Source organism: Cebidichthys violaceus, unplaced genomic scaffold (assembly GCF_023349555.1).
Source record: "Cebidichthys violaceus isolate CVI_PGR_0920_01 unplaced genomic scaffold, fCebVio1.0.p SCAF_24, whole genome shotgun sequence".
Classification (NCBI taxonomy): domain Eukaryota; kingdom Metazoa; phylum Chordata; class Actinopteri; order Perciformes; family Stichaeidae; genus Cebidichthys; species Cebidichthys violaceus.
In genome coordinates, this window is record NW_027176417.1 from 7,325,886 (window position 1) to 7,342,942 (window position 17,057).

General features: G+C 43.0%; 2 protein-coding genes across 2 annotated transcripts; both read right to left on the reverse strand.

Annotated features, from left to right (window-relative positions):
- Positions 1 to 671: 671 nt before the first annotated feature.
- LOC137879021 (tubulin alpha-1C chain-like) lies at positions 672 to 4,950 on the reverse strand. The gene is made up of 4 exons (XM_068719588.1): positions 4,840 to 4,950; positions 2,518 to 2,740; positions 2,030 to 2,178; positions 672 to 1,920 (listed from the first exon to the last, which is right to left on the reverse strand). Exons 1-4 carry the CDS (start codon positions 4,840 to 4,842, stop codon positions 946 to 948), a joined length of 1,350 nt encoding a protein of 449 aa, XP_068575689.1. The 5' UTR covers positions 4,843 to 4,950; the 3' UTR covers positions 672 to 945.
- Positions 4,951 to 12,365: 7,415 nt separating this feature from the next.
- Positions 12,366 to 16,661, reverse strand: LOC137878937 (nuclear receptor subfamily 4 group A member 2-like). The gene is made up of 8 exons (XM_068719461.1): positions 16,517 to 16,661; positions 16,355 to 16,410; positions 15,260 to 16,115; positions 14,195 to 14,324; positions 13,916 to 14,073; positions 13,589 to 13,788; positions 13,152 to 13,330; positions 12,366 to 13,079 (listed from the first exon to the last, which is right to left on the reverse strand). The coding sequence occupies exons 3-8, from the start codon at positions 16,109 to 16,111 to the stop codon at positions 12,829 to 12,831; spliced, it is 1,770 nt and encodes a 589-aa protein (XP_068575562.1). The 5' UTR covers positions 16,112 to 16,115; positions 16,355 to 16,410; positions 16,517 to 16,661; the 3' UTR covers positions 12,366 to 12,828.
- Between the last annotated feature and the right edge of the window lie 396 nt (positions 16,662 to 17,057).

Consider the following 17,057-nt stretch of genomic DNA (forward strand, 5'->3'; position numbering starts at 1 on the left):
GCCCAAAAGCACTAAAACCACACTGAAAATACTCCAGCACGAGATAAAGTCCTGCATTCAAAACGTTGCTTAAGTTAAAGCACATTAGTAAGAGTTAAAGCGGTCTGTGTGCAGTCAACAGAAAAACAGTCAGCTTTGAGGCTTTTTAAACAGTTTATTTAGCTGAAGGAGGATTTTCTCAACACAAAGGAACACTTCATCCTTTAGTTCACCACAAACATTCACGGTTTTCACTGGACGGTAGCGATGTGAATGAGGTGCACTTAGTTGTATTCCTGGATGCACATTTACCGTTTGAGAAACATCTTCAATCCTGAAAAATGATGTCTGACAGAAACCAGTCAAAATATCAGGTTATGTTTGAGCGTCTAGACATCTTGATTTAATTGCTTTATTTGTGTAGATAAAGAATATGAAAGGAAGGAAAGCCACTGGTTTAAATGTGATCATCCAGATGTGTCTCTAAGTTACATGACTGTAAGTTTCCAATGCATAGAATTAGTTGAGGTTTAATCATTTATTTAGCTGGTTTCAGCCCCTCTGAGGATCTGATTATTCTTTATATCATTGTAAATGTTGTGCGTTTATTGAACTAAATGATAGCAGACTCAACAGGGTGACGAATAATTAAAATAAATCAATACAGATGTGTATCTTGGAGTCATGAGCGGTTGGTCTTAACAGCTTTATTTAGAAAAGGATGTAAAGGCACATTCTCTCCCACTGGAGAGTCATTTCTTACCAAACACCATGGGATTGAGAGCTCAGACAAATCGCTGCTCAGCAGTAACATTAGTGTTTATTAGACATCTACATATAGGTCGTTGGACAGAACATTGACACTCATGCTTCTGGAGAAGATTTAAAATCATAAACTGTTAGATTGAGCGAGAACTTTACCTTTTCTTTAAAACGGCTCTACTTATAAATGATATACTTCTGTGTTTAATACTCCTCCCCTTCTTCATCTTCTTCAAATGAGTCCATGCCCACCTCCTCGTAATCCTTCTCCAGGGCGGCCATGTCCTCTCTGGCCTCTGAGAACTCGCCCTCCTCCATCCCCTCTCCTACGTACCAGTGGACGAAGGCCCTCTTGGCGTACATCAGGTCAAACTTGTGGTCCAGGCGAGCCCAGGCCTCTGCGATGGCGGTGGTGTTGCTCAGCATGCACACGGCCCTCTGCACCTTGGCCAGGTCTCCTCCAGGAACCACAGTGGGAGGCTGGTAGTTGATGCCCACTTTGAAGCCGGTGGGGCACCAGTCCACGAACTGGATGCTGCGCTTGGTTTTGATGTTGCTGATGGCAGAGTTGACATCTTTGGGCACCACGTCTCCACGGTACAGCAGGCAGCAGGCCATGTATTTACCGTGGCGTGGGTCACACTTCACCATCTGATTGGCTGGCTCGAAGCAGGCGTTGGTGATCTCAGCCACTGTGATCTGCTCGTGATAGGCCCTCTCTGCTGAGATGACAGGGGCGTAGGTGGCCAGAGGGAAGTGGATACGAGGGTAGGGCACCAGGTTGGTCTGGAACTCCGTCAGGTCCACGTTCAAGGCTCCGTCGAAGCGCAGGGAGGCGGTGATGGAGGAGACGATCTGGCTGATGAGGCGATTCAGGTTGGTGTAGGACGGGCGCTCGATGTCCAGGTTCCTGCGGCAGATGTCGTAGATGGCCTCGTTGTCCACCATGAAGGCGCAGTCAGAGTGCTCCAGGGTGGTGTGGGTGGTCAGGATGGAGTTGTAGGGCTCCACCACAGCTGTGGACACCTGGGGGGCCGGGTAGATGGCAAACTCCAGCTTGGACTTCTTGCCAAAGTCTACTGAGAGGCGCTCCATCAGGAGGGAGGTGAAGCCAGAGCCGGTTCCTCCTCCGAAGGAGTGGAAGATGAGGAACCCTTGTAGTCCCGTGCACTGGTCCGACTGGACGAGAAAGAAACGTTTTATAAACACTCAAAAACAAGAGTTATATGAAGAATATACTGCCGAGTGACTAACGACACCCTCCATAATGACTTAGACTCTTTCGTACCAGTTTGCGGATCCTGTCCAGTACGTTGTCGATGTGCTCCTTTCCGACAGTGTAGTGACCGCGGGCGTAGTTGTTGGCGGCGTCCTCCTTCCCTGAGATCAGCTGCTCGGGGTGGAAGAGCTGCCGGTACGTTCCTGTACGGACCTCATCTGGAGGGAGAGAAGAGGGCGCGTTAACGGCATCACCGTAACCTATTCAAACACTGGATCAGAGTCGTTACACTCCACATTTTAAAATAAGACCACTTTGAGCAGTTCTTAAACCTCTGGTGAAAAGTCAGCCTTCCAGATCCGGTTGGCTGATTCAAACTGAAGTGGGCGTGGCCAAAATAAAACCCATCTGCTGACTTGCAAACTTAAATTGCTTGAAATGAACTTTGGTCGAAATATAAACACATACAAATGACAATGACTTGGATTTTCTAGTTATTAATGATCAGCTAGTTTTATCTTTATAGCGTCGTTCTCTCCAACTCCTTAAATCCTCACCGATCACAGTGGGCTCCAGGTCCACAAAGATGGCTCTGGGGACGTACTTCCCGTTGCCGGTTTCGCTGAAGAAGGTGGTGAATGAATCATCGTAGCCTCCTTTGGGCTTCTCGCTGGGCATTTGGCCGTCAGGCTGGATGCCGTGCTCCAGACAGTACAGCTCCCAGCAGGTGTTGCCCATCTGGACACCAGCCTGGCCGACGTGGATAGAGATACATTCGCGCTGCGGAGGAGAAAGTTATTATATGTTATTAGTATTTAAGAGATACTTAATGGATGCCTTTGCAGCAGCAAACTGTCAAACCCACAACCGGATTTCTGTGGATTCGAACGTGCAGGTCTGCAAAACCCGTTACATTTACATAACATTTGCGAGTGGGACGTGACGCATCGGATCTAAATAAGCATGTCGAGGTCATTAACAGGTTCCTGTCAGTATCTACGGAGGCCAAAGTGCTTCCACACCCTCCTGAAGTATTTCTAGGTACTCGTCAACAATGTGGGTGGAGACGACTGCCTGCTGACGACTCAAACAAGTCAAGTCTCATCATGTGGAAGAAGGTAGCTAAAGACACAATCCCATCACCTAAAGTACATCAAGTTAAAAACTCACTGAAACTTAAGGTCTTTATCAAATAAGAAACTACTACTACCCCTGTATTTATTGGTGTCATGTATCATTAGAGATATGATCTACACTGTGATAGAATATTTGGGCCATATTGCACACGTGTTTGTATAGTTTTCTAAATGACTGGAGTATTTTAGAGTGGAGATTGTTACTAAATGGTTGAGGTGTCAGGCTTCTGCCACAGTGCAAACCACTAATAGCCTACGTCACCTTTCAGCCTGAAGAGTGACCTTTCTTGTTTGCTTGCGGGCTTTTGTTTTGAATTCTGCTCCCTCGTCCTACCCCTCCCCCCCGGAACATGTGACGAGGCCACATGGGAGCTGCCAACTATGGCAATGGCAGCCATCTATTTTGAGTGCAGCTCCACACAGACAGCTACGCTCCCGTCTGTCCCACTGACCCGACACATAACGTGCTTCAACTGCAGGATAACATGAAGCAGAACGCTTCTATTCTGTGTTTCCTTGTGAGTCAGAGGAGCTGGGACAGGACGTGAGACGTGTGGGCGTGGTGGTGTTTCAACATGCCACATTGGTGCATGCTACTGCGAAAGTTACACTTCCTGGCAATGGCGGCAAGGAGAGTGACTTATCTACTTCCTGTATCTTGTCCTGTAAGTACGTCACAGCCCAAACATGAGACAGCAAACAGAGGAGCTTTGTGTTTTACTTTTCTTGTTCTGTAGTTTCTCAACTGAAAATTAACTGGAGGCCTGTTTTCAAGCTCTGTGTTTTACACACACACACACACACACACACACACACACACACACACACACACACACACACACACACACACACACACACACACACACACACACACACACACACACACAAGGCCTAAATCAACATGTGACGTTGTGAAAATAAACCCTGGACACAAGAAGTCAAAATATATAAGAGGAATAGTAACTCTTTGCGCAGTGTGGCTCTCCAGGCCTCCTGCTCTTTCATGGTAAATCACAAATGGCCCAACAGGAAGTGTCAGCAGACCAAACTTTTCTGGTCCTGAACTCCTGTCGTATTTTCAAAAGGCCTGAAACCGTTGCGACACACTCCCCGTTTGCTCTGACGACGCAACAGAAGTGAAAAGGGGAAGGTCAGCTTCTGAAGAATTAATGTAAGCTCTTAAAATGTTGATCCATGGCTACAGGGGTTTATCATCACGCGTCTGACCTCATGTTTGACGTGAAAAACGGGCCTCAGTGACTCCTAAGTTCCTTTCAGACGAGCTTCAGCTCTAACGCTGCAGGAATGCAGCAGCAGCTTATCAGCACGATGGCGCAGAACGGCAGAAATAGAAATGTTAAATACACAAGCGGCCTCTAGAAGCCACATCAGCATTCCCAAAGCACGCCCTACTGACAGACACACATATGGAAACGGTTAACCGTTACTATGCCCGGTAGCCGGTTTCCACTCGTTCACTTTATGGTTTTTTAACATTTTACATTTATAATCCGTTTTTATGTGCTGTATAAATGCCTAAATGTGGTTTTAGTAGAAGCCTGAGACCTCTAGGGTCGAAACAAAACGGTTAAAGCTGAAGCTTCAGATAAGTTTTTGGAGGGAAAGTACGCAGATGCAACAGGAAAAGTACGATTACATGTTTCCTGTGACACACTTCGGACATGAATCCGCTAGATTACTGCATGTGTTGCTTTTCTTAATAATAGTAATAATAATACTCACCATTGTGCTGTTCTGATTGTCCTTTGGGGAAGAAAAAAAATTCTAACTTGCAGGCTCTCACAGTTCACCTATAATGAGATCTCTGTGAGTGAAGTCCTACCTAAGTGTGACGCACACTACTTTATAGCTACTGCAGAGGGAGGAGGAGGAACAGGAAGGGGAGGAGCCTGTAACAGCTGCAGACTGAGATACTGCTTCCTGTTGGCCTTTTCAGAATAAAAGCAACACTAATATTTAAGAGAGATAGACAGATAGACAAAGAGAGATAGATAGAGAGACAGACAGAGAGAGAGAGAGAGAGAGACTGACATAGAGAGGGAGAGAGAGACACACAGAGAGAGAGAGAGAGAGAGAGAGAGAGAGAGACACAGACAGAGAGAGAGAGACAGACAGACAGAGAGGGAGAGAGAGACACACACACAGAGACAGACAGAGAGAGAGAGAGAGACAGAGAGAGAGAGAGAGAGAGAGAGAGAGAGAGAGAGAGAGAGAGACAGACAGAGAGAGAGAGACACTCACAGAGACAGAGAGAGAGAGCCACAAAGAGAGACAAACAGACAGACAGACAGAGAGAGGGAGACATATATATATATATATATAGAGAGAGAGAGAGAGAGAGAGAGAGAGAGAGAGAGAGAGAGGGAGGGGGAGAGAGAGAGAGAGAGAGAGAGAGAGAGAGAGAGAGAGAGAGAGAGAGAGACTGAAATATTTGCATCAAAAGAGAAGTTTAAGTACAATATTTCTCTCCAACAACAATAATATTACAATACAATAAGACAACAATAAACCACTTTTTATACTTTTTGGATATTTTGATATGGAGTACCTCTACATTGTGTATTGCTACTTTTACTTGTATAAATTATATAAATTCTTCTTCCCTTGCTTTATAATCCTATATTCTAAATATACATTTAGTTTTATCATTGCAAGGACAGTCTTTAATTATTGATTATGTATAATTTATGTGATTATTAATTTAACTTGAAGGATTTTGGTGTCTGCAAAAGGAAGTGAAAGCACTTCTTTTGTAGAATGACCCATATATATATATATATATATATATATATATATATATATATATATATATATATATATATATATATATATGCTCAGTCAATTTTGACCATATTTAAAATACAAATATATCTAATAATGTAGTAGAATAAATCATATTTGGGGAAATACTCACATACATAATCCTCACAGAAGAAAAGGACTTTTTAAAAAATATGTTTTTAGATATCTGACTTGGTAAAGTATTGTGCTTCGTTGGACTCACAATGTAAATGTATATAAATTGAGAGATTCTCTCATTGAACTTAAAACGGTAATGCAGGTTTCAGCCACTAGATGGAGACCTTATCATTATGATTGTGTGTCCCGGTTAACTCTTCCTAAACCACGATGAAGAGGAAAGAAAGACACACAAACCGCAGTGGCACACTGAACGTTATGCACAGCGACAATAGTCAGAGACATAATGACACTAAGAATATACAATTAGAACATTACAAAATAAATATACCTAAAGACAATAAAACAAATAAATAACAGGAGCAGATCCAGCCTGATCTTGTACATGCACCAACAGAGCCAAATGTATATAGTATATTACAACATGTACTCAATTATATCTCATATATTTCTCATTTTAGTGAGCCACAGTCTGGTGTAAGTATCTCAGCTGCTATCCAGGTTTTGTTCACACTGTGAGAGAAAATATCCAAATTGTGTTGTTTGATTTTTGATTTCACATCAAATTTTTCTCCAATCAGTGCGACCAACAAATAGCTGCAAAAAGTGTTATGTGTTAAAACTGTGAGTCCAGATGTGTGTGTTTTTTTGCTATAGCAGCATCATCAGTGAGATTAAACAGCTGCACTATACAAGGCTTTGTGATATTTTTGGTAAAACGCGTCTCTCAAATTCAGTTTTTCACCGCACAAATGTTCTCCATTTACTGTGTTTGTGAGCGTCGCCTGTCCATCACTCTTTACAGGAATGCAGAGCTGATCCTGGAGCCTTCAGAGGCCCGAGCTCATCGCACCAGGCCTTCGCCTCTGAATGTGAACGTCCTCATAATCCTCAAACAAACCCCTGAGTCCTCCAGAGCCCATATGGCCTCATCCCCTCAACCGCTCTCTCCTCTTCAAACACTCCCCTAAGCATCTTTTTTTTGGGAGGGTGGAAAGGAGGGATAGTTTGCGATAGTCGGATAATGGAGATCTTTTTCAAGTGTTGTGTTTCGGCCTCCTCCCCTCGGAGCTCCACAGATTACTTTTCTTTTACATCTTTTCCCCTCCCTCCTCCTGACAGTTTGACAGCTTTGCTTTTGACCTATTCTTCTTTAAGATGACTTGAATGTGACAAAAACACTTTGTGCTGCAAAAAAGTCTCCATCTTAAATGATTTAGTCAAGCCGTGCATTTGTAAGAGAAAACGAAAACACACAAACTCATACAGATTATATCTATTTACTGTTAAAACTCTCCTAAACAACGGTCAAATATAATACATTTTAGAAAAATCAATTGAGGTCACATTATACATTACATTTATTTTGCAGGAACCGTGTTGTCCAACTAAAATAAATAACGCAGCAGTATAAAAAAAGATAAACAAGTATTGAATATTCTCCTGCTTATTTCTCTGCCCAACACATCTGTATCATAATTAGTGATTTTATATTTCTCATATCTGTTCTCAGGAGGATCAACCTTCCAAATGTACAAACCTTGACTCACTTTGCTTGAGGGCATCAGAACAAACACCTGTAAATATAAATGTGAATGTGAATATACATGTGTGTATTTATGGGTGTATCATTATGCAGCATTGTTAGACTGATCAGCTGTCACCGCTGGAAGCGTGCATAGAAAATAAAACCACCTAAGAAACGAGATGCATCTTCATATAACAGTGAAGCGACACGTTTTTAACCAGGGTTGATTTATTTGAAACGTCAGTAGAATTTTAGAAGTGTTGCTGCACAACACAGGAAGGGGGCGCTGTTTTTTTCAGGCTGAATTGAAGCAGACAGAGTTGTTGTTATGAAGAAGTAAAAAGTTTGTGGATGAATCACATGTTAGGCCCTCAGCAGCAGGACTCTAGAAATAACCAAACCACTGGTGTCAGATGGAAACAGCATGGTAATTATTAAATATATGAATTATATATTGTGTAAAAATGTCAATACAGCGTGTTTAAACTTTAAAGTCAGACTATATTTGTCTCCCAAGTGGAGTTTGGAAAAGAAATAACCCAATAACAGTCAGGATTGTAGATCAGACAGCCTTCTCCTGACAATGCGATGTTTGTGAAGCCTGATCACACACTGTGCACTGATGTTTGAGAATGCAGCTCACAGGTGTTCAGGTGTTCTCATGCATACAGATATAAAAATGAGATGTGTCATTAGCCCAGAGTCCCTGAACCTGCCACAAGGAAAAGCTCTGCTCAAACACTAGCTGTGCACACAGACCACCCTGGAAAAAACCAACCGATTAATCAAGAACCCAAGTACAGTTTGATCAGAAGTGTGTTGTGGTGCATAACGGTTCAAATGAATAAAGTAAGAGGAAAGTTATGTATAATATATGTAAAAACTTTGCTGAATGCCTCACTTTTTGTCTTTTGATCTTTGCTTGAGGAGAAGATACCTCCGCTGTGTATAGAGGTGACCATCTTTAAACACTGAAGTCAGATTGAGCCTACATGTATGAAACATCTGCAACCAAACTTAAATTGGCATTCCCAGTAGAAATAGTGTCCTCTAATAATGTGATACTAAGAATCCCTTCTTCACAGTTCTAAATCAGCTCTGGATTGGGGTTAAAACTGTGAAGTGGGATATTTCAGGTTCTTGATGCGTCGCCTGGGATCCTCTGTGTGTATTCTGTCCTTTGTCTCAGGGCTGAAATAATCCGATCTATTGATTCAAGTGTTCAGACGACTATTAGCTGTTTGCAGAGAATGCAGATTTCACTGAGACTCCCTGAAGGATTTACCCTCACAAATAAGAAAGTCTAATCCCTTCCAATTAGTGTCTGTTGTTTCCAAGACAGGAAGATTTAGAGAAAGAGTTGCTAAGTGGACCCTTCATCTTACCTAAATCTGTTTTCATGCACGCACACCCACTCATTTCCTCAACAAACGAAGCTCTTAGACAAAGAGTCAAGTCATTTAGAAAGAGAGGTGATTTCAAATCACAACTGATTGTACTTGTTGATGTTGTAACAGTGGTTATTTATGAGTTTTTATTCACAAGAATAGATACATAAAACAAATTGAAAACTACAACTATTGAAGCATCTGATCAGTAATCTGTAATGGATTACATGTTGAAAGTACCCGGGGGTCCCTGCCTGTAAATCCCTGTTGATGCTGGCGGTCTCTGGGCTGGCGGTGATAAGGGTTAAGCTGTATTGAAGCTGGATGGATGCAGAGATCAAAGGCAGCGGTCAGAGCCTCAGGAAAAATCCCCCAAAGTTGTGCTCTCCAGATGAAAATACTTGATGCTGCTGCTCCTCCCAGCCTGAGGGGCCGGGAGGCTTCAGGAAACCCCCAAAACAATCTGTTTCTGGGGCAAGTTGTTGCTTCTTCAGGGGCGTCTTATTGGTGCCTGTGATCAATAATATTGTCCTATTTGTACTCTATTTAATAGGATATAAAGAACCAGCATACACTTCATGACCAACAGTATGTGGACACATGATCTTTACACACATTTGATTATTGAGCACCTGGTTCCTCTCACAGCCTCCACTCTTCTGGTTTCAGGCGTCCAACCGGATGTTTTGTAACACGGCGGAACTGATTTGCACCCATTCAGCCGCAGCATCCTCAGTGAGGTCCGGCTCTGATGCTGGGTGAGGAGGTCCGGCTCTGATGCTGGGTGAGGAGGTCCGGCTCTGATGCTGGGTGAGGAGGTCCGGCTCTGATGCTGGGTGAGGAGGTCCGGCTCTGATGCTGGGTGAGGAGGTCCGGCTCTGATGCTGGGTGACGAGGTCCGGCTCTGATGCTGGGTGACGAGGTCCGGCTCTGATGCTGGGTGAGGAGGTCCGGCTCTGATGCTGGGTGACGAGGTCCGGCTCTGATGCTGGGTGACGAGGTCCGGCTCTGATGCTGGGTGAGGTCCGGCCCGCCGTGTTGGATGGCTGAGGTCACGGCTCTGTGCAGGTCAGTCAAGTTCTTTCACACCAAACTGGGAAACATTTGTGTTTGGAGCCGGATTTGAAACAGGAAAGGTAGTGGAGGGAGTACCAGTATGTGTTCCTGTTGCATTTCAGCCTCATAGCTTTCACAAAAAAGATGGATTTTTCATGTAATCAGAGAGAGTTTATCGTGGCCTATAAGTCAATACGTTTTAGTATTTTATGTTTCATGGCTTATAGTTATTGTAGAAGTTGCTAACTTTGCTCTGGGGACATACAATCAAGCATATGTACCAAAAAAGCTGAAGACTTTAAACTATCATTTATCCAATTTGTTATAAATATTTGACACATTAGTCATATATAAGTAAAAAGTACAAAAACATTATCACCAAAATAAACTTAAAGTAAAAGTACTTGATATACAGAATGACCTATTTTGTATATATTATCATATTGTATTATAATTATTGATGCATCATTGTGTTCATCGCTTTATTCTTGCAGCTGGTAAATGTGAAGCTCATTTTAATTACTTAATATACTGCTGGGTAGTTTAATCTATAATATATCTTAATGTATTAGGTCATTATATTAGAGTTGTCAGATAAATGTAAAGAGTACAATTGTTGGCCTAGAAAATGGAAATACTCAAGTAAATACCTCAAAATGAAGTACCACACTTACTTGGCTTACCAATGTACTTGGTTACTTCCTACCACTAGTTGTTTCTATAGTGTGTGTGTGTGTGTGTGTGTGTGTGTGTGTGTGTGTGTGTGTGTGTGTGTGTGTGTGTGTATATATATATTATGTATTTAATATCCACACCTATACTATTGTAGTTGTGCTGTGAAATATCTGGTATTGTATTAAATTGCCTCTCCACCTGTCATTATCAGAATAAATTGGACGTTTCTCCGATACTATCGATTCGTTCTATCTCAGCCGGCCACGCCGCAGTATTGAACAGCCTCCACTATTGATCCGCAGGCCTGTTAAAACCTCTTTGGGAACATCATCCTATTTTTTTTCTTTTTATGTACATAAAAGAGATTTTTTTTCAAACCATAAAATCAATTCTTCCTGCCAGATAGAAGATGTCACATAGTGGCAGACAAGAATGAGGCTGAGTACAAATCAGATGGGAGGATTTCTACTGATTTCATTTCTTCTGTTTAAAATAGCTCCTGATTTAAGGATTGGATTGTAATTCAAAACACACTCACAGGCTTTTAGCCATTTAAGAACGAAGAACAGGAAGTCTTACATTTTATTTAAAACTGTGATCAGCAGATGTACGTTTATGTATTTTGACTTTTCTGCTGCAAGCTCTGAATTCGAGGACCTTAAATGGCAGCAGGAAGTGACTTCTTTAATGCCAGACGTAACCTAAGGGCTGCAGAAATGTCAGGTAGCTAGCAGCCATAAAACGCACGCACACACACACACACACACACACACACACACACACACACACACACACACACACGCACACACGCGCTGTTACCCTCACGTCTTGCAGAACGATGTATGAAATCTGTCAGCTGCCTGACTGAAAGAACTCTGAGATATTGAGGGTTGACCTTTGACACACAGATGCATGCACTCATGCAAATATGTAGATATGGTCCTCCTTATAGCAGAGTTAATTAACCTCCAAACGCCTTTTAATGGTTAGAAACAGCCAGAGATAGCCTAATACATCACAGTACGGATCAAATGGCGCCTTGTTGGAAAACGTGAAAACTTTAAATGAGATTTGCAGCATTTTATAGTCAAAAAATAGTCAGTTATATACTAATTTGCAACATCATTTGTAAAAATGTATATTATTGTTTTTCACTATCTTGTATTATTGTATACACTAGAACTCAAGTCTCCCTTTTTAAAATCTGATCTTAATCTGCGACGGATTAAATAAAGGTTCTATATCTATATCTATATAGATATATATATATATATATAGATATATAGATATATAGATATATAGATATATAGATATAGATATCTATATATATATATATATAGATATAGATATAGATATATATATGGCCTATGAGCTTTGCAGAATAAAACTTCACGTACATTAAATAAATAAATAAACAAATGGCTTCATCATTTTAAAATGTCATGTTCATAAACCACAACGTTACCAATATTTAATTTGACTGTAAATTAATTGTATGCCAGTTAACAAATTATGATTTAAATTAAGAAGTTAAAAAGATTTCATTGATATTTACGAGGAACATCATTTTTGAGTCTTTGCAAAAGTTCATTAGATTTTTTTTTTTTTAGAATAAAATAAAGAAATTAAGTTTAAAAACAAACAAACAGTCCAGCAACAATAACGGTCATTTATTTATTAAAACATGGACAATGACAACAAACCATGATGGAGTCTACTTAATATTAATATTATATGAATCACTATATGTCATGAAAAACCTAAACATGATAGGAAACATCTCGTATCAAAACTGCCTCTCAAACGGGTCGAACATATCATCTGCTTATCATTTTGGCCTGACAGGCAGACTTTACATTTATTATCCTTTCTTGCAAGGCCAAATTGGGCCTTTAGATCCTCTCATGATCTGAATTTTGCAAAGCAGTTTGCTTTATATTATGAAGATAATTACCAGAAGGTGGTCACAATTATTGAAACAAATTAGTTGTTATTCTCATCTTTACTTGTTTTGAGAAAAATGTGATTTAACAACTTGATATTAGGTTTCAAAATGTCACTTTATGCAGAGCACAAATGTCAAACTGTCAGGAATGACTGAATGAAATCCAAAGAAGTCCGGAGAAAGCCTGTTCTCTTATGTCTCTAAAATGGCAGCGTGTCGAGGAATAACTTATCTATTACTGCAGGCGGCGGCACCAAATCCTCCAGCTTCAAATAGAAAATCCTCTGCAGGCCTTGGATGCACAGAGTGCGAAGTTCACGCAGTTTCTCCAAAAGTTTGGACAAATGGTTGGACCAACAGTCTGAGAGTCCGTCGGCGTCCTTCAAGCACTTGACGATGTTGTTCTGCAGCTCCTCCACTTTCTTCTGCTCCTTCAGTCCGTGTCGCTCCGCTGCTCCGAAAAAAATCACATTTCAAACAAACATATTATATTATTATGTTATTTTATCTTTGAGGATCTCACCAGTGACCAGGGCGAGCGTGCATATGCAGGAGAAGGTGGACACGTCCAGGTTCATCCTCTGCAGATTAGCGGAGAATTCAACGATGCTGTCGATCCACTCCCCGAAGCCCCGCAGGCACTGGAGCCGGTGCCACACCGACCCGTCGCAGAAGACCAGCTTCCCTTCCTCTGGGTTGGATCTGAAACAGTACGACAGATTGTGCTCAGGTTGTACGCCCTAAGACGGTGACAAACCCTCCTTCCATAAATGTCCCTTTTGGGGCCTCAGCGGCTGAGTCTTTCATTTGTGCCAAAAGTGCTAGAAAACAAATCCATTCCTGAGTTACTGGCAGATCCATCAACAAACATATTTACATGTTTTGGGGTCCAAATTTGCTGAGAAAAAAGGAAATATCATGTAAGAAGTTGAGTCCCTTTGGATGTGGTTTGTTCTTTACCTGTACGACAATCGCAAAACAAAGAGCTCCAGGAAAGCGGAGTAGAAGAGGAGGTCTTGGTCGTGTTTGGGGAGAGATGTGAAGCCTGGGATCTTCTGCGCCCAACCTCGAATCACCTCCATCGATCTGGTCAGGAGGTCATAAAACTGCCGCACGTGCTGAACGTCGTCCCCCGGGGGACTTCCTGGACTCTCCTTGAGCTGGTGAAAGGTCACCAGTGGGATGAAGTGGAAAAGATGGAAAACATCAACAACTACAGCTCTGCTGCCTTTATCTTGTGTGTAAACGCGTTACAACTCACTTATGAAATAACGCCACACTGCTTACTTTGAAGTAGTCAAGGCGAGAAGGAGGGGGGCTCGATTCCAAATGCGCCCTGACGAGTGCACTCAGGAGGGTGCTAACGGGTGAAGACGAGTCCGGAAGAGTTTTAGGTTTGGACGGCAGACGACCCCTTCTGCCTTTCAGACCGTCTGTCCTCACCACTGCAGGACACGATGAAGACACAGGAGACACTCTCTAGTTTTTACTGTTGAAATCAGTTGGGATTGGAATCCCAATCTCATCCCTGAAGATCAGACATGAAACGTGGTTTTATTTCTTTACCTTCTTTCACCATTCCCACTGCAAGGCACTTCTGGAAGCGACAGTATTGGCATCGGTTCCTCCTGCGTTTGTCCACCGGGCAGCCTTTGGCCGCCAAACACACGTACTTGGCATTTTTTTGTACTGTGCGCTGAACGGAGGAAGAAAAAGATTTAGATATGTTGCAAATAACAAAAGTGTAGAAATATAATATCTGCGCTTCAGAGACTTGATAAGAAATGTGAGGTTGATGCATAAAGGTCACTTTGAGTGACGGCAGTTTGAATTTAATTCTGAACCTCATCCTGATCCACTGCATCTGCACTTTGGCACCAGTTTGAAGAGCATCATTAAAGAACATCCAAGGACAGGATTGGTCTCTGTTGAACCAATATCACGGTACAGCACTGGTCTCATACGGTGGATTATATGGCACCAAAGTGGGCTTTCTCAAGGTGGTCTAATCTGGTGGCAGGGGGAAACTTTTTGGGAGGATCTTTTGTTAGTATCTCCAAGACCCATTTTTGTCAAGACTGAAGTACAGAGCCTAATGGGCCTTTTGAAAATTAACAGCAGCCCTCTGGCCCCTGTGGGCCGTCTGAGGTGGTTTAAGGCATTCAGCAGGCGGACAGGGCAGTCTGGGTAAATACCGGGTCGTGGCCATTCATAATTTGGAGAATTGCCCCCGGGAATCTCCCTCAGACAGGAGAAGGGCCAGGTTTTTATTCATGGCACGTAGGTGGCCATTTTAATACAGGACATTTGCCCCTAATACGCGCGTGTCAAGAGATGAAAACGTGCGTCTGAAGCACAATGTGCAATTTAGGAGGCCTGTCAGGGCTCCCTGTGGGGTTTTTATTCTACCGTATTACTTAAAGTTAGGGTTTCATTAGGCGACAGTGTCTTCTCTACAAAAAAGTGAATACATCCATTTTAACAAGTCTCGTATTTTGCAGTTGTTTTATGATTGCAGCAGCAACAACTGTATAATTTAGACTTTTCATCTTAGGTCCATCAGCTGCCTGCAAATATCCAAGTTAAAATCCTATTTTTCCCTGCAGCTTTAAAATATAGTTGAGAACAAACCTTGAAGAAACCCTTGCAGCCCTCGCAGGTGCGCACTCCGTAGTGCTGGCAGGCTGCGTTATCCCCGCACACCGCGCACAGCCCCTCCGTGCTCGTCGGTCCTCGGCTGGGAGCACAAGAAGTCTGATAGTCCATAAAGTGGTGTCCGTGGGCGAACTGGAGCGGGTGAGGAAATCCCACTCCGGGCTGCTTTCCTTGGGAAGTGGAACCCAAAAACCCGGGGCCGTCCAGCGGCTGATGCGCTCCAGCTGCGTCCAGATTCATCGACACATGGAGCGATCCGTCAAATTTCATTCGGCAGGTGGACAAGCTCTGGCCGCCGTGTTGCGCGTGTTTTAGTGAAAACAACGACAATCTGGATAGCGTGTTTTTTCTGTGCGCCGCCGCCAAATAGTCTTGTCGAAAACTGTACAGAGAGCCGGAGTCCTCCCATATGTGTCCCGGTGGAGTTTGGAAGTTGGATGTGATGGGGGTGTGCGGCGACGGGGAGCGGTAATAATATACGGAGCCCGGGGAGGAGAGCAGCTCGTCGGACTGGTGTGGGTGATGCTGATTCGGCTGATACCGCGGACACCCGTGCGCATCCTCCACCTTGACGCACGGGAGCTCTCCCTGCACCGGCATTTGGAAGAGACACGGGGGCTTCACGTCGTACCCGGCGCCATAAGTGTCACCCAAAGGGCCAAAACTGGGACCCGACGTGGCCGCTGAGAGTTCACTGTTAGTAAGGTCCATGCTGAACTTGACAAACTCCGGAGTGAGGAAGTCGCAGCTGCGCTCTCCGCCCGCGTTCTGAGAGGCCGGGCTGGCTCCTTGTGGAGAGGAGCCGCATTGGGTCTGGACGCACGGCATGGCCCTGCAAACACGGGCATAATGCAGTCAGTCAACGGAGACAAAGTACAAGCTTTTGCGCCTATGTCTGATCTTAAACACTTTCAAATGTTTTCTTTGTAATTTTTCTCATTATTTTAAAAAATCAAATGGAAACAAACTGCTTGTTGAAAAGACAGATATGACCGTAAAACTATTTTAAATCAGACTTGAACGTCTTTTGTAGAACAGACACTGAGCTCCATAGAGAATTGTCTTTATTACCTGAAGGCTTAAGTTGTCTTATTTTCCAGAGTATGTTATTTTCTGCTAGAGTTTGCCTGAAACAACAACAAAAAACACCAACGCATCACTTAGAAGATTTACACTGCCATGCACGATTGATTTCTTCATGAATTAGTGGAGAAAATGAAGGTCATACAATACCTCAGACCTCCGTGCAGCGCAGGAGGACAGTGACAAGTAATCCCATCTCTGCTGTTGTGTTGCTTGCGGATCTATTAAAGCCTTAGCTGCCTGCGACCAGAAAGGTCCGCTCGCTGTCTGGAGAGCAAAGGAAATGACTGTTCACTTCTCCCTCTCTCGTCTTGCATACTGGCCGTCAGTGACACCGACAATGTGCTTTTGTTTACGTGGTGCGCGCCCTTGTGCCAAACCCTATTACGCACGAGCCACAGAGGGGTGGGTGTGTGTGTGTGGGCACAGAAAGTTCATGTAATTTGGAAATAATGCGTGCACTTTCTTGCAGTTTGCACCATAGGCCTATAAGGACATGTATTGTGATATTGTAATTCAAACTAACCTGGGGCTGCTATCAAAGCATATGTCTATTTGCATTCATGGGGAGTAAGATGCAAACGTCTTTAAAGATAACAGTCATCTTCAACAGCTGTTCTTTAATCTGTGGTTGATTGAGGAGCGTCATTGTTCATCTTAAAACACGTGTTGAATAAGAACTCCTGTAGAA